The 21,811-nt window shown below is 41.6% G+C and overlaps 1 protein-coding gene across 2 annotated transcripts in view; it reads right to left on the reverse strand.

The window, feature by feature from the left end:
• Nucleotides 1-13,239, reverse strand: part of gramd4a (GRAM domain containing 4a) — a 49,832-nt gene extending 36,593 nt beyond the window's left edge. For both annotated transcript variants that reach the window (XM_085375469.1, XM_085375468.1), the window contains exons 1-2: nucleotides 12,913-13,239; nucleotides 3,868-4,081 (exon numbers count right to left, since the gene is read on the reverse strand). In XM_085375469.1, coding sequence (XP_085231595.1) covers nucleotides 3,868-4,081; nucleotides 12,913-12,941 — 243 coding nt within the window. In that variant the 5' untranslated portion in view covers nucleotides 12,942-13,239. The remainder of the gene's footprint in view (nucleotides 1-3,867; nucleotides 4,082-12,912) is intronic.
• Between the last annotated feature and the right edge of the window lie 8,572 nt (nucleotides 13,240-21,811).

A 21,811-nucleotide genomic window follows, 5' to 3' on the forward strand; every position in this document is an offset into this window, starting at 1 on the left:
TTACTCCACCCATATTTTTAATTTTAAATCCAACTGTTGAGTGATTTCTGCTATGAATAGTGATCAGCTTCAACTGACTAAAATTGAATTTTTCTTATTGCTGCTTAGTCATCACACCTTTGCCAGTCAAGTCCGCTGGCCCTGCCCGAGCCCGGTTCTGCCAGAGGTTTCTTCCTGTTAAAAGGGAGTTTTTCCTTCCCACTGTCCTTTACTCATTGTTCTAATTTTGTGGGTTTTTGCAGTATTACTGTAGGATTCTTACCTTACAATATAAAGCACCTTCATAAACCTCTGAGTTTTAAAAATGTGCTGCCATTGTGCAGTCCTGCAAGATTCAAGAAACTGGTTTCTGCGCGTCTCCATGATTTGCACCTTTTTTGTCTGTGACTGGATAACTGTGTGGGTGATCCGAGTCAAGGAGCAGATTTAACCCACTTCATCCTGGAGCTCTTTAGCTCTTCACAGACAGTCCCGTTTATTGAACCACAACTCTCAGTAGTTTCTGCACCTCTCTGCTTCACGTTAGCCATTTCTCACTTCACTTATTTTATAGGCTTCATGATTATACCGGCCGCTTCCATCCACAAACACCAGGATATAAATATGTAATTGTTCTGATCACAATATTTTTTTTAATTTTTTTTTAAGAAAGTGAGGTGTGGAAAAATGGGGGGGGGGAAACAAACAGTAGTCAGCTCCTAAAAAGTATACATAATAATAATGTTTTTGGGGAGTATTCAGCTGCTTTTACTTGTTTAAAGCCTGGAAAGAGATGATGCTGCCAGCTGTTGGCTAGAAGCCCAACATAAATTGACAGCTCCTTCAAAATCCTGCACAAACTGAAACCTCTCAATCACTTCCTCGATATCTCTTTCAGCCCTTCCTGTTTGAAGGCCGGCTTTTAAAAATCGATATATAACTCGATCCATTTTCTTTTAGTGATACCTGCTGTACAGACTTTATGCCTGCTCGTGACTAGAAGTTGGGTTTGTGGCCAACCTTAAAGAGGAAAAACTTGAAAGTCTAAATCAAGTCAGGTTAAAATGTCAAGTTATGACTGACTTACTCTGCTAAACTCTGCCGATGCAAACACTTCCTGTCTGACAGCACCTCCGTTTCCATTTTCTTCAAGCCTCTAGGAGAATATCATCAGAACAAGACAAATGCAGAGATGTCCTGGTTAGCAACAGTTTTCTTGTACAGAGGAGAGATTACAGAGGCAGACTACTCTTAGCGCTTTAATGTAGGGGCTGGGCTCCTGCGCTGGAGTGCTCAGGTAACGGGACAAGTCGCCCTGAAAATGTCCAGTCCTCCCCGATTCAGAGTCATTTGAGAAGAGAGCAGCTCCTGGGATCTCACGTGCCGACTTCACTCTACTCCTGATTTTTAACTCTCTCAGGAGGCTACAAGAGAGCCTCGCAGATGAAGGTGATAATAAGAGAGGAAGACTTCAAAGCTTTGCTCTGCTTCTGAGCACATCAATAGAGACCTTTTTTGTGTCTGACACAGCAGCGGTCAAGCGGGCCGCTGGTGGTACTTTTTGATCTGTCAAGTCTAATGATAAACAATTAACAAATGTATTTGGCAGCAGCAAAAAAAAAAAAAAACACAACAAAACCCACAATAGACAATAGCAGGCACATGCAAGTATAGCAGCCCTTGTTAACGAACATGCAGCTGTAAAGCCACACAAGTATTATTTGTGCCTCTTCTCACTTTCACTTTTGTTTCTCTACCAGTGAAACTACCCACCCTCCCCCCTTCCCAAGCAGATTTGCTGTTAACCATGTGATTTCTAAAAAATGTCTCAGGTATCTGAGGTGTTGCTTGAAAAGTCACTTTAAAATCCAATAAAACTGATTAAAAATATACATCTTAGAAGGTATACTAAGAAAAGACACGGCTTGCCACAGCAACATCTTAAAGGGTGCTCACAGCTCCTCATACATGACAAATTTAAACCCACTCAGTTGTATTCTGCAGTGTTTACAAAGTATATAAATCAGGTTTGGCTACTGTTGACATTTCAAAAGGATGACTGTAACCCAGAGCTCAACTCTTTTGGATTTTTCTGCCATTACAAAACTGATCTTTGGACCTTAATATGAAAAACAGAGAGAAATAAGAGTCTTGAGTTTAAATCCTGATGGTATCATTACAGGCTCAAGTACTCATGTCTAGTGAGTATATGCTTTGGCATTGAATGGCAGGTTCGAAGCTGTTCAGCGCTAACAGCTGGTCAAGTATTTTAAATGCATGACAATATGTAAAACTTAAAAGGAACAAATGCATCTAATTAAAATGCACACATGCAGCTGGAGGAAATGGAGACATTTGAATATATTGATGTCTACAAATGGAGATCCAATCAGCTGACACTTAGCTGCTCGGATGGTCCCGCGTTTTCTCCAGGACACATTTGCCCTCTTTGTCAAACCTGCTCCTTCTATTTTGTCCTAAAACTACCCACAAAACTCATTTTTCTTCATTGGCCTCTGACACCGAGTTGCACACTGTGTCTCCTGTGCCTTTTTCAACTACAACTGTACACATTTAGCACCTGCTAGCATGTACTTTACTTATTTCAAATCTATTCACTTGTTTATTTTATCCACTGTGCCTTTTTTCAGCACTTTGGTCATTTAATGTGCTTAATAAATACATTTATAATTTGATTTTTACATTATTCCTATTGGGTACTTTTAGTATTTTAAGTCAGTACAATTGATTCAATTTGTAGAGCTCGTTTTAATTCATGGGGTGACTTGTTATAGTCAGTCCTTTTTAGGTGATTAATGCTCCGCATGGCTGGCGGCAGAAGCAATGCTTCATTAGTTTGGTTATTTCTTTATAACCACAATATCCTGCTTCAGAATGAGAGAAAATGTGCTACGTAATGGCAGGAATACATAATTCAGGTCTAGTTTTTCACATTTGAATATTAACATTACATTTTGGTCATTGCCTTGGGTGAAAGAGACCATTACAATAGATAATGGCTACACTGAAAGTCCAACATTTGCGGTGATCAAGCTGCCTGATCCAGCAGGTAAAGTGAGGCCGGTGAGGTCGCACGCGCTCGTCTGTTCAATGACTGAGCGCCATCTGCCCAATGACATCCTGCCTATTTAATATGGATGACACAAGCTAGTTTGTCAAGAAGTATCGGTGTATATATTCAGCAACCCAAGGGCACGCTCTTTTTAAACAGATGAGGCAATGAAATTAGGTTTCCACTTAGGCTTACAGTTTCCTCTGGATCTTGTCCATGCCCTCCCCTCTAGACATCTTGGAGTCCAATCTTCTGAGGCCAACTTCCTGTCCTCTCGCCTCCTCCATCACTTTCCCCGCTTAAATCTTTTCTCTCCCACCATTTTTCATTCTCTACTTCTCACAAATGCTTCCAGTATTTAGGCTCTTGACTCATGCTGATGGCTATCTATATCTTATGTCCACTATTAGAAAAACCTCACTGCCGCCATCTCCTCCATTTTTCTTTTCATGATGAGCCCTCCCTTTTTCATTCCTCTTCAGATAAGCAGAAAGAAGGGGACTTTTAAAAAGAGCAACATGGTTTTGTTTTTCAGCTGCAGCGCTCCTTAAACTGGAGAAGAAATTCAAACCAGCATGATAAAGGTAAAGCAAAATCCCCTGCTTGTCTCCCCCCTTTTTTCTGTTGAGGAAACACCAACTTCAGTGATTTAGCATCACACCCTTTTTAGAAGGACTAATGGATGAGTCCCAAAACAACCCCAAAAAACAAAAAAAAACAAAACCCTAAATCCTCCCATGTGTGTTTACCTTTCCATCACAGGACAAAAAAACCAAACAAACACAAAAGAAGAAAACAAAATGATGAGCACTCACGGGTTCTCGCAGGACGTCCTCTGTGTCACGCAGAGCTGCTCTCGGCTTCAGCTGCATGTCGTCGCTACATTCGTTGTCGGAGGCAGGTGGCGACTCGGCCAGATCCGGGAATTCGTCTCTCGTCCTGGGGCCTCGGAAGCGGATCTTGTCCAGGCGCTTTAGCATGGTCAACACCGCACACCTGGGCTTTACCTTAACATGGCGGACGGCAACCCTGCGGGCGCAAAATACACGGGCTGCTGAACAGGCAGTAAAGGACGAGTCATTAACACTGAGAGGAAAACAATGTCTTTACTCCCCTGTTGTTTACAAAACTCACAGACCCACTGCAGTTCATGTAAACATGTTTTTCTTCATCGTTATATACAGATTATTGTTTACAGAATAGTTTGGTTTATATTTTACTGAATTAATTTGATGCACATACAGAGGAAGGGATTCAATTATTAGTTAAAAAATATTCACTGATTGTAACATAAAACCTTAATCTTAAATCTAAGAAATGTAACGTGTCACGCTTCTCTTCCTGTAAGGCGGTGCTTGATCCATTTTCTCACATACCAACACATACTACAGTCTTGGACTGCATGTTCAGGCTCCAAATTTGCCAGTGTTTGGATTTTCCTCCTCTTTTTAGTCTACACAGGAATATGGGGCCACCGTATCCTGTCACTCCTCCAGCAAACAGCAGATTTAATTCACATCAATAGCTGGAAAGGTGGTGCTGGTCGAGAGGGACTGTGGGAGGCTGTTAAAGGCTTAATGGTTGCGTTTTGGTGTCAAGGGTTGACATCTAATGAAGACTGGGGGCTGTTTGAGTCATCATCCACTGCAGTAAACTTGACCCTTATGAAAGTAACGAAATACAGACAGGATTTACAAAGTCATCTACCAGCAATGTGCGAAACAGGTCATGATAGTTTAACAGGAACCAGCTTCAAAGCACAACAGGTGCTAAACTGTTTCTGGCAAACACATCACAGTGCTGTCAAGGCTGCTGTTTCACATCAATAGTGCCATCCAGAAGTATGTGATCAGGACTCATGGTTTCTAAACTGGTCCGTGTATGAAATGACTAATAGACAGAAAATAGAAATATTAATAAAAATATAAAATGTTGTGTTATTGTAGTGTTTTGATCTCAATTAGCAAAACCAACACATTTCTTTCAGCTTTATGTTGTTTCTAGCTTCCTGTTCCTTTATGGCGCGTGACAGAGAAGCGCTAACTAAAGGTGATTTGACCAACTGTAGCGAGCACAGTCCGGCAGATCGCGAATTCTTGAGACCAGTGCCGACACAGGCGTTTAATGAGTGCACGAATATAAATGTCACTGAAAAGAAAGAATCGTGGGTTGATTTTTATTAGTTTTCCAGCAATGCATTTCACAATCTAACTGGCAACTTCAGATGAACACGTTACTTGGCTACATGTGCTGCAATATTATCAACTGACTGTTATCCTGGCCAGGCTCTAGCTGTGACTCACTGCAACTATCACGCACTCAGTGTTTCTTCCAGAAAAAGCTGTTTGGCCTGCTGGCTGCGAACAAGGATCTAGCCTACTGCAGCCTAACAAGTGAATGTAAGGGACAGATATCAAAACGAATGGTAAACAGTTAAAAATGGTGCAAAGATTGTCCAAGTCCAAAATTATACTATCCCAAACTTTTAGCCCACTGTAGCTCCGCATTGTTAACTAGTGTAAGCAACAGCATGTGTCTACTTTAAATCCTAACAGGACAACAGAAACATGACAACACTATGGATGGGTACCACACTCTGTACTATCAACGAGTTATGTTGGTACTAACGAGTACTGATTCACACTAAAATAATCAGTACACCTACTCAAAAACAAAATATGTCAAAAGCTGAAGAGTGTACTGTATCAGATCGGCTGAAAGCTAAATTAGGACCTGCAGCTAACTTTAGCACATATGTAGCTGACTTATAAAAAAATGAAACCTATGGATGATGATGACACGTTTAGTGAGACACATGGAGACATGTGGGCAATCCTGGCTCAAGAGTTGGCAGTTTGTCTTATAATCAGAAGGTTGCCGGTTCGAGCCCCGGCTCCGACAGTCTTGGTCGTTGTGTCCTTGGGCAAGACACTTCACCTGTTGCCTACTGGTGGTGGTCAGAGGGCCCGGTGGCGCCGGTGTCCGGCAGCCTCGCCTCTGTCAGTGCGCCCCAGGGCGGCTGTGGCTACAATGTAGCTGCCATCACCAGTGTGTGAATGTGTGTGTGACTGGATATGTAAAGCGCTTTGGGGTCCTTAGGGACTAGTAAAGCGCTATACAAATACAGGCCATTTACCATTTACCTCAACAGCTTCAATTACTCCTGTAATCAAGTAGACAGCTGGATCAACTGTCCTTTAACAAACAGGGTTTTTTTTATGGCTACACTAACATTTCTTATCAGCACGGTAAACAACCTTATGATTGCCTACAACCCAGTCAGACCTCTCAGGTCATCAGGTTCAGATCTTTAACTATACCCAGAATCATATCCAAGTTTGCTGAAGGTGCTTTCAGTTAATGTGGTCCTGTTCTCTGGAACAACCAACCTGCTCACTCGGGATCAATTACGTCTGTGTTTACATTCAAAAACAGACTCAAAACCACACAGGCCTACAATTAATAAGTTTTGCTGTTTTGTTTTATTCCGTTTTGCTGTTTTCACTGCCTTAAAGCAACGTAAACCTACGCAGTTTTTTCATTTTCTATGTTAAGCACATTTAGTTTTCATCTAATGAAATCTGTTATATAAATAAAACTGTTATTGTTACGAGATAATGAAAGGTATGAAAGTATGTAACCACAACCACGAACAGTCTAACATTAACATTGTGGCGTGCACAAACTGTGTCAGTTAACATCAAAGACATTCTGTCGCTCTCACCCAAAGCTTTTAGTGCACCTGTTTTGCAACGTCTCAATATGCTCAGCTCTTCACCTGCATCTTATCAATATTAATTAAGTAAACTGATATATTTGGATTTATTGATTATTATATTACATTTTAGTTGTTCTTTTTGGCAGACACCTGAAGCTAAGCTATCGTTATCATATTAGAGCTAGAAAAAAAAAAAAACAAACACTGGTGCATCCCTAAGGAAAGCCTCTTAAAAATAAATATTTAAAAAGAAAAAAAAAATCCCTTATTGTCGGTGGAAACCACGATCAGTTTTTGCAGCTGAGCACAGACCCCAGAATATACAATAAACATGGCTGTGATGGGTAGTAGTCGTTCTGGATTTAATCCTCCCGAGACCTAATCAGCTTGACCGAATGCCTGCCATACAACAACATGACGCAGAGTTTATCTGACTGGACTCCTGTCAAGACTTTGCTTTGTGAATGGCTGGACAGCCGTCAAGCTTTCTACCATACTGACTTGTTGTCAGACTCAGGACTAGTCCAACTTTCTTTTCTAAGAGCTCAGGAGTGGCAGCCTTAGCTACCAACCTGCTTTTCTTATTAACTGCCCATTTGTTTGTTATGCCTAAAGATTGAATCACTTCTTTCTTATTGCAAATACTGTAAAAACTCTTATTTCATCAATCCTCAGCAGCCGATCCCTGCACAAGCAACAAATTGATCAGACCTGCCATTATGAAGAACATTCAAAGGCCTTTAAACAGCGTGTTAGGAATTATAATTTGCTACAGTGGGTAACTCCTCTGAGCCCGCATAAAGGGGACTCGTTTGAAGCTCATTAGATTGAAGCACAAACTTCATAAAAGTCTAAACACTTCAGTGGAGAGCCGCACTAACAGACTAGACTACACATCACTCCTCGTGTCTAAGAGGAAATAAGACAAGGCAAAGACGTAATCAAACAAATGACAATTAGACTGGCACTGAGGCAGCAAGTCTAGCGGTGAATTAAAGACAAGAAACAGGCCACATGGGCACATGTGAGTGGAAATTACAAACGTGACTGGTGGGTTTATCCCCGCGCCCCTCCAAGGGGTGAATGGAAACCTGCTGAGTGGCAGGTTAATAAACACTTCCCTCCACTTGCCTAGACACCTGTCACGCTAGAATCTGTTCTCGCAGTAACCACCCGAATCCACTCACAGCATGCTCGGTGGATCAGCTCAGACGGTCCCTATAGTCAGCTCAACCAGGCTGTTGATTACCTATAATACAACACAATCAATAAATAAATAAATAAATCAATAGTGGCTGCTGGAAAAGAAAATAGAGGCACATTTGGATACAACCCCAGAAACTGACATTTTCAGTCAGAAAAATGTCAGCGAATGACGCAGCATTGAGTCTCAAGGCAAGCTCCTATTCAAGCGCACATTGCGTGTTCCCATGCTATTCTTTGCCTCCTTTCACCGGAGTGTTCTTCAGGCTACCTCCTGTTTACTTATTTCCTTTTTAAAAGGTTCTCTTTCTCTGGTCCAGGAGCAGCCTCAACCACAGCAGCTTAAATAGGAGGATGAAAAGATGAAAAGAGAGGACAGAAGGAGGAGGAGGAAGAAGTGGAGGAGGAGGAGGAAGGGGCTTTAGCTCAAGGTCTGATCGCTGCGACTGTTACTGTGGGTATACACACAAACAGCCCTCATGAGTCATTTGCTCGGCTATGTACAAACACAAAAACACCTCGGCCCACCTTTACCTAATCATAAGTCACCGTGAACACACCAGCCAGGGGAGAGAGCCTGCTGCTGACATAAAACCAAACAACAGAGCAGCAGAGAGATGCACAAACACACATATGCACATAAAACAAAATTACAATGGCTGAAATGGTTTATTATTGTATGCCTTAGTTAAAGGTGAGGAGCTTTACAAGCCTGGTGTATTAAGGCCTAATACACTGTGTGTGTGTATACATGTCTGTGTCTTCTTGGGATATCGCCTGCTAATGACCTTAATAGCCTGAAGTTACTCGTGGTCATGTGGGTCACGCTCGCTACAACAGCCAGACATGGTCATGCTTTTGCAGGCAGTCTTATGCCCTTTAGTCGACTTACTCAAGAGTTATTTCTGCAACTTGTGGTTTCCCATGGAGGTGAAACTAAAACTAAAACTGACATTTTACACATCTCAAAAGCACTCAGTTAAGTTTTATTTATATAGCACCAAATCACAACGACAACAGGAGCCTCCAGGGGCTTAATACTGTAAGGTAAAGACCTTACAATAATACAGAGAAAACCCCAATAACCAGACAACCCCCTAGCAAGCACTTGGCGACAGTGGGAAAGACAAACTCCCCTTTAAACAGGAAGAAACCTCCACCAGAATCAAGCTTAGGGAGGGGCAGCCATCTGCGACCAATTGGGGGTTAGGGGAAGGAGGCGAGAGCAGAGGCCTCCTGCTTACGATAGCCGGAAAACTCCGACAATCCATCAAGCGGTGCAGCTTCGTAGCTTAGCAAAGTCGTACCAAAACATTTGACAGATTTTCGAGCGCCGTGTACATAAAATCATTTCGAGGTCAGTAAACACAACCAGAATTCCTACATAAGGCACACGGGATTATAAGGGGCCCTGTCGATTTTCAGAAAAATCAAAGGATTGATTTTAAATGTGCCGTATTTTCCAAAAAACACGGTAATAACGACGGCCCGCTAGCATGCGCTACCAAAAAATGTGCTTTGTTGTGTATCTGACGGACGAAAGCTAAACCAGTTCCACACCACTGAAGTTGCAGCATTTTTACAAACCAATTCTGGTTCATCTGTTTCATTCAACGATCCGCTTTCGCCCTTCTCATTCTCCGTCGCCGCCATGAGCGTATGAAAACAAAGGCACTGCGCATGTGCATTTTACCCATATTCTATCGCGATATTTCATTTTCTTATCGTTGCCCAACATTATACCGGTATTACTGTGAAAGGTATGATATGGCCCAGCCCTAGTGCAAAGTATACACACAGATGTTGAAAAGGGGTGAATGAAGAAGAAACAGTGCATCATGGGAAGCCCTGAGCAGCCTATTGAGCTGTAACTACGGGCGGGTTCAATGTCACCTGATAGAGGTGACCCAGACCTTTGTCTTTAAGACACTCGTGCAGTTTAACTAATTGGTCTATGTCTGGCTTCAATGACAGATAAAGCTGGGTATCATCTGCATAACAATGAATGTGCTATTCCTTTTAATATTAATCAAAACACCAACTTGTGATCAAAACATTCGAGGCACAAGCTGTGAAATATTTTTGTTTCAGTGGATTAAAACTAATAATACTTAGTATTTACTTTAGCCTTAATATTAACCCTCGGAGGGTTAAGGAAGGGTCAGGGCTAAGTGAGCAGTACTAATAGAAATGAATAGAATTATTCACTGTAAACAAAGGAAGTGTTTATTAGTAAACTGCAGATGGCGCTGTTGGATGAAAAGATAAATGATACAATATAGCAATGTAGCCAAATATATTTGTTGTCCACATACCTGGGCAGCCCGCCAAAGTAAAGTCTATGCATGGTGAAACAGCACTGCCTCCCTCTGAAAATTTTACAAACACTCACAGGCCACTTCATTAAATACACCTGTTCAACTGCTTGTTATCCCAAATATCCAATCAGCCAATCATGTGCCAGCAACTAAGTGCACTGAAACCTGCAGACACGTAACTTAAAGTTACGCCAGAAATTATGCTGACAAGAATCTGCCACAGACAGATCTGGCGAAGCACTCAAAAGCACATTTCTAGTAGCTGCTGCTACACAAAGTGTCGTCAAGACCGCACTCTGACAAGACGACGCACACACATTCACAAGGTGAAAACCGTAACTTATACACTTTTGCAGTAACAAAATCCCCAATAAAAGTGCAAACTAATCACATTATTGCTCTGGATTATTAACAGCTTCATAGACGTGCTCATAAAATCCTGCAAAGCAACTAGCTGAGGAGCCCTATGAAATCAACATAATGCACTCATCAGGAGGCATAGTAACCTCTTAAGTTAAACATTTGTCTTTGTAGCCATGATAACGCATTATCATGAGAGACACTCATTACATGGTTTTATGTCTAAACATCATGAAATGGTTCTTAGTTTAATTTCAGTCATAACTATATCACTGGTGTCCATCAACCATACATGAAAGGGTGCCCAATAAAGCTTGAGCGCTTACACATGAGGGCCACTGTCTGTATATTTTCTGGGACATTAGCAGTCAGGTCTGATAATAAAGGCTTGTTTAAAAAGAAAACAAAGACCTCCACAGTGCGGTGTTTCCATTTCGGTGACTGATGCTTTAGAACTAGCTTCCCGTTACAGGTGCCTTCACTGAACGTGGTGTATAAACCCATGTAGGGACATCCTGCTTTCATCGTCATCCTCATCATCATCCGTGGTGCTTAGTTTCTGTAGAAACAAGGCTGAATAAAGCAAGACACTCACCCGTGGAGCTATTCTCAACTTGTATGAGTTTCATAAGACACTCAGAGACAGGGAGGGAGGGACATGACCTTTAAATAACTCATCTACAGGCAACAGCCAGAATGTTCCAATGGGCAGCTGCAACTTTTGTTCACTTTCCTGCATTAATAATCAGGTGAAGGGCGACAGATGGTCAGAAGAGACGAACAGCATCAGGCTGCTGACAAGCAGAATAATAACTAAAACAAACAATGGCACTGTAACAGCGCAGAGATATCGCAAGTTTCCATATCAGCATATAGGCATCACGCCTCTGATTAAAGACAAAATCTATCTCCATACATATCATATCGTCACTGTGAATGCTTCTATTGAGCCCAGCCTTTTCATTTGATGTCAACCCTCGGGAGGGAGCAGGAAGGCAGGAGGAGAGCGCAGATATGATGAACTTTAACAAGGCCTATTAGACACATCCGGCTCTGTTTATAGTTGAAAGCAAAACAAAGGTTTCAAGCACAAGCACAGCCCCCAGCGAACAAATACTGACAGAAGAATAATGGTGGGGACAAGGATACGCCAGCTTTTATCTAACCCACTAATGCAACCCTTTAGGCAAAGTGGGGTTTTTGCTCAACGAAAATAAAAAGGCAGGCTTTTTTTCCCCCTAACATCATGTCAAGGGTTATTGTTTGGGCAGTGCAGCATCTGAATGCTGCCACTCAGGGTCATGCATGCCGTGTGATGTACCACTGATATGCAAACTCAAACCCAAAAACAAATGACTCATGAGGAAATACTTCTGTTAATATGAATTCCTGCATTATTGAGCGGGGCTGCTGAAGTGAGGTTTACTCAAACAGTCACGATCAGCACATGATGTAACAGCCAACAGCATGGAAATGACACACTCCTTCCTGCCCTCCAGCCCTCTGGCCATGCAGCATCAGCGCTATTATTTCACCTTGCAGTTACATAATCAAGGATATAAACAATAGATTCTTCCTCAACAACTGGTCACGCTCCTCCATAGGATGTTAAAACGTGATTCTGATCAAATAGTAATCACATTTGAACTCTGTATGGCGACAAAAAAACTAAAGCCCTGTACCAACTGGTTTAATCAAAAATCCAGTTTGACAGCACCTTTTAGAGGTCAGAGGTTCCGACTGTAAGTGAACACACCACACGAGCACTTTATCTTTCTGGGGGTGCAACCGAGGTACAAAACATGAAAATATGTAAAATATTACGCTAACATTTGTTTGTTTTTAAGTGCTTTTGAGTGTTTCGGTTGAGACTAGAAGTTGATTTTAAAAATTCACTGTTACACTGGGCCAGGAAATGAGAAGAAGCGTGTTTTTCCTCTCTCTCTCTTTTAAACAGCATCAAAAGCCGTCAGACTCTGGCACAGTTAGGCCAAACTAACTAACACGATACAACAAATGCGTCCGTTATACTTTTATCTGTTAAGGGCGACTAATTTCAAACGGTGGGGGTTGAACTTAGGCCTCGAGTTAGCGGTCTCAGGAAAGATAAAAAGAAAACCAAAATAATCCGCATTTTGGGTGACCCCGAAGAGACGCTGGGACAGCTTGGGTGTCATAAAATAATACCCCTCATTTTTCTCCCTCCCCTCCAGAACGACAGCCATTTATTGTGTTTCACAAATAAAATAAGCGTTTCTTACCCAGCACGTAAATCGTAGCAAAGTTTCATGAACACTGAGATTGCCTTTTAGTCTGCTTTATCCTTCTGTACACCTGCTGCTCAGGACGTCAAATTAGCGCCAGTCTCACGGCGAATGCCGCTCACTCCGTCCATCCATCCCGACGATACATCCGCTAATTTCTGAAAGCCGACTAAATGTCGTCTCCTGCTGAGAGCTGAGCGGTCAGGCAGGCAGACAGTGGGAAAAAAATACCAGTTGCGTGTCCCCCCTCCTCCCTGGAGAGAGCTTTCCTGACCAGCGCCGTTGGCCCGGAGCTTGCAGATACCGGCGCTGCTCCGATCTGTTGTCGATCTACACAGACTGGCAGAGAGAGCAGGGCCGGGGAAATTTCGTCAGTGTGCGGCGCTTCTTTCTTAAAGGGGCCGCCGCCGCCGCCGGGGGCTGACGCTTCACAGCAAAGCTTCACAAACGGGACGCGAGCGGAAACACCGCGACTTCTCCTTACCACCGCCCTGTGGCTGCCTCTCTCACATCCTGATAAATTATAGAACAGGTGGCTAAACAATGGCCTCCTTATAATGCACTTAATCGCTGTAAATCAACCCGCTACTGCAGCAATATCATCTTTTCTATTGAGTCATATATAGGAAATATCTTCAGTGTTGTTTTTAATATTTTTTAAAAGTTTATTGTTAGTTTCTCCTGTTAAACTTTCTTCAAATCAACACTAGTAACAATTTAATATAAATCCTGTTTTGGCCCTATTCCTTTTTGCCCTGCCTGCCAGCTGATACTATACATTTACTGTAATAACCAAAATGACACTAATAGCAATGGATAAATTAACAGAAAAAGGAAACACAGGGACAAGAGGAGCCTATAGATTATTTATATGCTTGGAAAATCTAAATTTTCCGGCACAACATCGCATTCTAATTCTGCTGCCAGACGTGACAGGTTTTAAGGGGTGTAAAAGTCACCAATAACAAAAGCTTCCTCCTTTTTCTTTATAAAAAAAAATCACTTAGCTTCTTCAAGCACACTTATAAAGAAATTGCTGGCATATTTACAGACCTGTTTGCCAAGGTCTACCTGATATTTCAAATCTCTATCTGCTCTGCCATGGAATAAACAAACAAACACTGAAACATGGTGGATACTGGATCTAGAAGTTAAAATGAGCTCTCCAGGCTTCTTGGAGTTCTGCTGCTATTTGGTTTTCTCTCTGTCGAGATGATCCCACACTCCTTCAGTAATGCTGGGGAGGCCAGTCCATGAATAGTTTTCCACTGTGTTGTTTTCTATCTAGGTATGCTTTTAATGCAGTGTGGGTCGTTGTGATGCTGGAAAGTGACACTTTCCAAATGGCATTGCATGGTGGATCAAAATCCCATGGTACTTGTGTTCATCAGCGATGATAAGATCGCCAACACAGCTGGCTTAAATGTCAGCACCAAGCCATGACAGAGCCTCCTTTACAAATGACACTCACTGTTGTACCACTCTTCTGACCTCCATATTGATAATGATTTGAACCAAAAATGTCATTTGTCAAACTTTTCTGTTTGTTTCCCTTCTTTAAGAACGGCTTTCGGACGGCTATCCACCGAGACCGTTCTAATAAGGCTTCATTTCTTGGGTTCATGACTTTCGGATACTGTTCATCTATTGTAGATACATTGCTCTGCGTTTGCCCCCTGTGAACCCACAATAAGGCTGATGTCTTAAACGAGTCAATATGTAAAATAAATCTTGAGTACAGCAACTTCAGACACCTTACTTTTGAAAATAGGCACTTTCCATAAATCCTTAAAATACAGTTCAGGATACTAACCTTTGCATAGTCTTTGATGTCAGTCTTTGAGATTCTCCTGGTCTTTTCGAAGTAACAGAATCCCAGAGGGGCCTCTTGTATGAAGTTATCCCACTGTTTGAGCAATTGTGTGATGAAGTGATCTTGAGCTAACAGACCGCTTTGACCGTCCTCTTTCCACTGTTTGAGTTCAAATGAGAAAAAAAGAAGAGAGCTTTGAAAGGAGCGAAGAGTAAAACGGATAGAAACTGAGAGAGAAACAGGAGTTAACTGACCTCTGGCCCCTCAGATAAGACCATAGATTACGGGGAAGTAATCACAAGTGCTTTCAATGGCTGCTGTCAGACTACCAATGAGCCCAGTGAGGATCGCAGTAGCTCTGTCTTCACTAGAGTTCTGCCCTGGTTGGCCTGCAGCTTTGCTTGTGTGGTTTTAGCTTCAACAAAAGACAAAGAAAGACAGTAGATGTTTAGATAACCTTCACATTTGTGTAGGCAAATGTGTGAGGCACGGGATTTTCCATATGTAGTTCAAGAGTATTTTGTGCAGACTTTACATGAAAGGGTATACTTAGAGTTTGAGTTGTCTAGAGCTTTCTGTAGTATTCTGCATCACTAATCAGATTATATGAAATAAAGCCTAATTAGCAAGACAAGCCTACTGATTAAAATACAGCTTTGCACCACTTATCCGTCTGCTATGTAAAATTTTAGATTGCTATTTGAACAAATAATTACTTTTATGGAAGCAGCAACCTACATCGTTTGGGGGGGGGGGGGGGGGGGGGGGCAATATGGAAGTGCCTAAAGGTGTAGTTCTTCAAATGACCACTAGGGGTGGCTCCAAAAGTGGGTCAATCCTAATGTACTCCAATTTTAAAATGACAATCTTTGGAGCTGAAACAAACATTTTTACAGCCAGGTACAGATTTATTCTCTGCAGAGTTCATTCATTTAATTACTTTAGATTTTGTGCATTGGATAGGGTTTGTGGCCAGGTGCTTTTTGTCTTCTTTGCCTTTTGATTGTACTAGCCGGAGTGAGCTGTTCGATTTCTTTAGTAAGTAAAGCGTGTCTTTTTTGCTAACCTAAGTTAGCATGTAATATCAAAGTGAATTATGAATGCACCTTGTTAACCTTGCTAGCCCAGGTCTACACTTTTAAATGAGATATCAGAAATGAACTGTTGATGTCGCCATGTAATTTGGTAATTAGCAGTGGTGCATTCAAAGTTATCACAAGTTAACAGTAATACATACTGGAATATCACAGTAGATTATCACTACAGGACAATTTCTTGGATCCACATAATGCTTCACCTATTTTAGAAGTATTGTATTCCAACATGTTGGTTGTTCTGAGCACAGGTAAACTACATATGATGTTTTGGGAAATACTTTGGACATTGTATGTAGGCATCGTCTAAGAAGGACATTCCCTGGGCTCATCGGACAGAACACATGACAGCACATGGACACAAGGAGAATGTTTGACAAGGAGTGATATGTTATCGATTTTCAGGTCAGCGTGACTTACCTCAAAGTAGTAGACAGACAACTGAAAAGTGTGGGATAGCTCAAGATCATATAAGCTAACTCTGTCACCTTTAAAAAAAGAAAAGTTTTAAATTTGAATTTAAAAGTACAGGGACTGTCTGTCTCCTGAATCCAAAGTGGGAGCTGGCTCCACAGGAGAGGAGCCTGATAGCTGAAGTCTGCCTCTTAAGACTACCTCTTAAGGAAACACAAGCAGGAGTGACTGGAGATTTGTATTCAGGGAGTAAGATTTAGAATTTGCTTAACTGCACCACCCTGGATCAGATACTTGGACAGTCAGATAATCCGGTCGTTAAGTGATGACATGACGAATCCTACTTCCGGGCCTAAAGTAGTCTGCGTTTAATATGGCTTTTGTGTTGTTAACATGTTTAATGTTTTGTATTTTCTTCTATTTAATCTCAAAAAGCTCCTAAAACAGTCAGTGATCACTGTTGACCTCCCTCGGCTTTTATTACCGCTAATCATTTATTTAAGCTCAGTTTTTAAAACCTTAGGATGTAACTACAGCCCAGCCCATGCAGCAGTATTGTGGATGGATTATCTCAGTTGTTCTCCTGGCTGAAGTTTGGTCCTTTTACAGCATCCTGCCATGCGATTACATTTGTTCCTGACCACCGAGAACACTCACATTAACTTTTATCGAGTGGAAAAAAAGTTAGCTTGTTTATATTATGCTAACATAACTGTGTCGCTAGCGGTCACGTAGCACATCATTATATACCAGCTAGCCAAACTTCAGTAATCCTGCAAATGTCACTGCTGTTTAGTTTTCTGTCTTCATTTATGCTGGAAGTGATAACAGAGCTGTACGTTTTAATTTGTTTCCAAAACCCCGCAGTCAGGACATGCTATATTGTATTTAGATAGAAACTAGCGAGCTAACTCCCTGCTAACTTCTAACTCCGTAAAATGTCATAAACTCCGTTTTCATGGATGCCTGGATGTTAAACTCAATTGTTACACCTGGTAGAGCAGAACGCTGATCATTTTATTAAAGATGAAAGACTTTAGACAGTTTTTCAACTCTCAGTAATGCCATAGTGATCGTTTGATATATGGACCTGCAGCGGAGTTTAGGCCCAGACACGGCTAGTGACGTCAGACTTAACGACCGGATAAGGAAACCCATTAAAACCAGCCTCAAAGTAATTAATGCACATTTTTAATGTTCATGTCTTCATGTTAGAGTATGTTAGGGTTCATGGACACATAAACTTTCTCCAAACTTCCTCACAGTAGTACTGGAGACCCAAGGTAATGCCATCCTGTCATCAACATATTGTTAGAAACAATGTTGCTTATGGTTGTTGTTGTTTTTTAAGTTATTTAGTTCTTAATTTTATTTAATATTTTGCTTTGAGTTTTTTTGGAGCGGGCATAATCATCTCTGGCTTCATAGACGGATCGATAGCTGGATATCATATGCATAGCTTACAGTTTTCTAATAGTACTGCCCCTTAGGGAGCATGCATAGAGTACATAAAAAGACGTGACTTAAACCAGCTTGGTGCTGTTCCTTTTATTCCAATATTGAATTACAGTCTCTACAGCAGAATGTTGCGATCAAATGTGCACCAAGAGCATAGTACTAATACCTTTTCTGAAGCTAGGTTAAAGTATGGTAGATGTTTTTAACATGCAACTATACTATTGCGGGAATATTTGATTCAATATTACATCAATCACAAATTCCTTGTAATCTCTATTACATCATCCTCTTGAAGGCCAAATTGAGCCACCTAAACCAGTCCTTCAGTGTGCCCTCTCTATGTCTATGTTTTAGTCCTCTTGTCTTTTGCAGGTTATTTCAGCAGCGGCTGCTTTGTCATGACCTTGCAAAATTTGACCTGTAAATACTATGAGCTCCAACGGGATACCGCTCAGGGTTTCAGATTGTGCAGTAACCAAGAGGACTAAAGCTTTTAGATGGGATTCCCCTCAGTCGCGCTTAGAGTGCACGCACAGACGCACGCACACACACGTACACAACAATGGGCTTGTGATCCTCTTCATATGTCTTCTAGCAAAGCTACCGCTGTTGAGATTTCCCAAATCCTCCCTCTGCGCTCATTTAGAAATCCTGTAATAAACCGCTTAATCCCAAACCAGCATTTTCTAGAGGGTTGCACAACCGAGCGTGTCTTATGCAACTGGCCGAGCATTCTGAGTCAATTATAGAACAGTTGGGAGGAAGGGGAGGACGGATGACGAGACTGCTGATGCAAAACACATTTAGATAAGACGGCTAATTTAATACTAACATGTTGTTCTTCGTGGACTTGTTTCAACAAAGAAATAGTAAGATTTGTGTCTTAAAAGGATGGCGTTTTCCTCTTATAGTAAAATAGATAAAATAGAGTCCATCTATCACAGCAGGTTTGATTAGAAAAACATTCCTAGCAGCTGTTTTAGTGTTTGTGTTACTATAGAACCTAAAAGATTCTGTCTGCCTATTTTACCTGTCAGACTGTCTTTGGAGTTAAATGTTTTATGCTTTATTTTACTTTTTATCTTTTTTCCCTCCAAAAGAAAAAAACATAAAACGACTTGTTATTACCTAAAAGAAATAGTTCTGGTCTGCAAAAGAACTTAAAATTTAACCTTTCTCTAAAAAAAAACCCTCAAAAAATGTTTATCTTAAAGTTACAGCACATGTTTACAATAATGGGTAAACATGTGCTAATAATAACTTGCAAGGCAAAATACCTAATTCAGTAAAAGGACTTGAGTTTACAATCCCTGATAATGCATGGCTTTAAATGGAGAAAATCTTGAGGGATGGCTGTTATGAGGAAAGGCAGCCCAGAACACATCGCTGTGTGCCTCAACTTTCAGTCTTTTACCCAAGCTAATCTGCCATTTTTCCTTGGTTAGGATTAGAGATCTGATCTACATTATCATATTAAAATTTGGGACACATCGTCAGTAGTGGACCTTGGATTCATCGGGTGTTTCGGCCATTATCACTGGACACCCTCATCCAAAGAGGTCCTGCCAGGGTTGATCAGGCACCAGATTGTGTCACTGGTTTATGTTAAAATTGTTATTTCTATACTTCTTTCTGCTGTTTAGTTTTCTACAGTTTATTTTCGTCTATTTATTCACTGCAACTGAGAAATACTTACCTCTTTAACATTTATGGAGCCTCATTTCTTCAAGGGGACAGAAAAGGTGTAGATAAAAGGTGATTCAATTTTAAAACTGTGTAATTTTAAAACTGTGTATATACTGTATATTCTGTGTATTTATTATCTGACTCTTATTGCCTGTTTATGCCCTGTCCTTATCTTCAACGTCATGCTGCTCTGTTGTATCTTAATTGCCCCTTGGGGATAAATAAAGTCTGATTCTGATTCTGAGAGAGAAGTAAGACAAGAGGGCCAAGATAGGAGAGAGGAGAGCCGGAAGGGGGGCGCCCGATCTGGCTTCCCACACCTCCCCACGTTTTACATGTGGAGTGCCAAAGTATACAACATGTTCAGAATATTTAAAACTATATTATGATTGTAGAGCCTGTATTATAGTTCAGTCTTTAGCTTACAATATAAAGCGCCTTGAGGTGACTGTCATTGTGGTTTTAGACTATATAAATAAAATTGTGATACAATCATTTTACAGCTAAATAAAGAATGCTTTTCTCTAGAATTTTCCGTGTAACCCAAAAGGCAGTTTCTAAAACAAACAGGATGAAGAGCGGTGTTTTAAAGGCCCTGAAATGAGCAGTAGCATTGCCACCCATCTGGGGCAAAGGAAGGATGTAAAACAAGCTCATCATTTGGTGGCAGCAGTAAACAAACAGCATGTGGCATTTAAAGAGCTTGTCCCCATAAGCTACACTAACAATTGTGTATTTTCCAAATCTGTTGGCATCACACATGACCAAAATTGTTACGAAAACTCTCTGAGTGAACAAAACTAACGCAGGAGGCAAGAATAATTTTATATTTCTGGGCAGGTGGCAAGATCACAAACCACCCACAAAGCTGAGATTACACTCACTCGCAGACGTGCATGAGGATATCTGCAGATATGATTAAGTAGTTTTAATGTGATTTCTTTTAAAGATTATCTGGAGTACACTATGAGGACGCCTTGAGTGTACCTACTGCAGCAGATGTGTGGACACACAGTCACAGCCCACTGGAATGTAAGCAGGGGTTTGACGCTAACCACCTCATGCAAGATTTCAAATTTAGACTCTAGCCTAAGCAGACTGACACATTCTCACAGATGAGGAACACATAACACTTGCAGAAGAGAGCTTCAAACCAATCAGGACACATCTGTGATCGGTCAACCACAGCTAAACAAACTAAACCACCACAGCTAAACCACCTCCATTCAGCTGTGGGAGGTGGATCCTTGACTCAAGTCTAAATTGTATCCATATATAGATATTGTCTTATCAGCCAGTGCATGCCTTGAGAATGTTCAACACTGTTGCAGATCCATACTACTCAAAAACAATTAAAGGAAGAGTTTAGCATCAAGTCAAATGAAATGAAATGAAAAACAGGTGTGCTAGAGGGACAATGAGAGACAAACCCCCAAACATGAACGGTTTTACAGGTGGAGGGCAATGACATTTACCCCTCCTCATCTTTTCTCACTGGTTTTTCAGTAGTTTTATATTTGGCAACATGAGGCAACACTTGGACAACACATCAGTATGTGCTGTTACCTGAAGGTTTGCTGTGTCTCCCAGCACAGTCTCAAGAGCATGGAGGAGATTCCAGGAGACAGGCAGTTACTCTAGGAGAGCTGGACAGTGCTGTAGAAGGCCCTTAACCTATCAGCAGGACTGGTATCTGCGCTTTTGTACAAGGAGCTACAAAATGACCTCCAGCAGGTCACTGGTGCAGACGTCTCTGACCAAACAATCAGAAACAGACTTCATGACATTGGCCTGAGGGCCTGACATCCTTTATTTGTTCCCGTGCTCACTGCACTGTAAGGTCAATTTAGCATTCGCCATAGAATACCTGACCTAAACCCAAAAGAGCACCTCTGGGACATTATGTTTGTTGTCTGTACCTCAGACTGTCCAGGAGCTCAGTGATGCCCTGGTGCAGATTTGGGAGGAGATCCTCCAGGATGCCCTCACAATGCCAGGGCATCCTCCATACAAGTTTCTGTTGTGATAAAAGTGATAAAGCAGGCTGTTCTTATGGTCCATGGTGGTTATGGTGGTAAGCGACTCAACTTCCTGTTGAAATGGATTTAAAGTGTTAATGAAGGTGGCAAGGTTGCCTCTCCGGTGGTCCTCCTTGGGCTTTTGCACCCTGTGGATGTCCTGGCCTGGGTTTCTTCCATGTCTGCTTCATGCGGTTGGGGGCGGGGCTATGGCTCCCCACACCACAGGGGTGGGCAACTCCAGGCCTCGAGGGCCGGTGTCCCTGCAGGTTTTAGATGTGTCCTTGAACCAACACAGCTGATTTAAATGGCTAAATTAGCTCCTCAACATGCCCTGAAGTTCTCCAGAGGCCTGGTAACGAACTGATCATGTGATTCAGGTGTGTTGACCCAAGGTGAGATCTAAAACCTGC

This window comes from Diplotaxodon limnothrissa, linkage group LG17, assembly GCF_057381915.1.
Source record: "Diplotaxodon limnothrissa isolate DT_005_m linkage group LG17, D_limnothrissa_male_GT1.1, whole genome shotgun sequence".
NCBI classification, from domain to species: Eukaryota; Metazoa; Chordata; class Actinopteri; order Cichliformes; family Cichlidae; genus Diplotaxodon; species Diplotaxodon limnothrissa.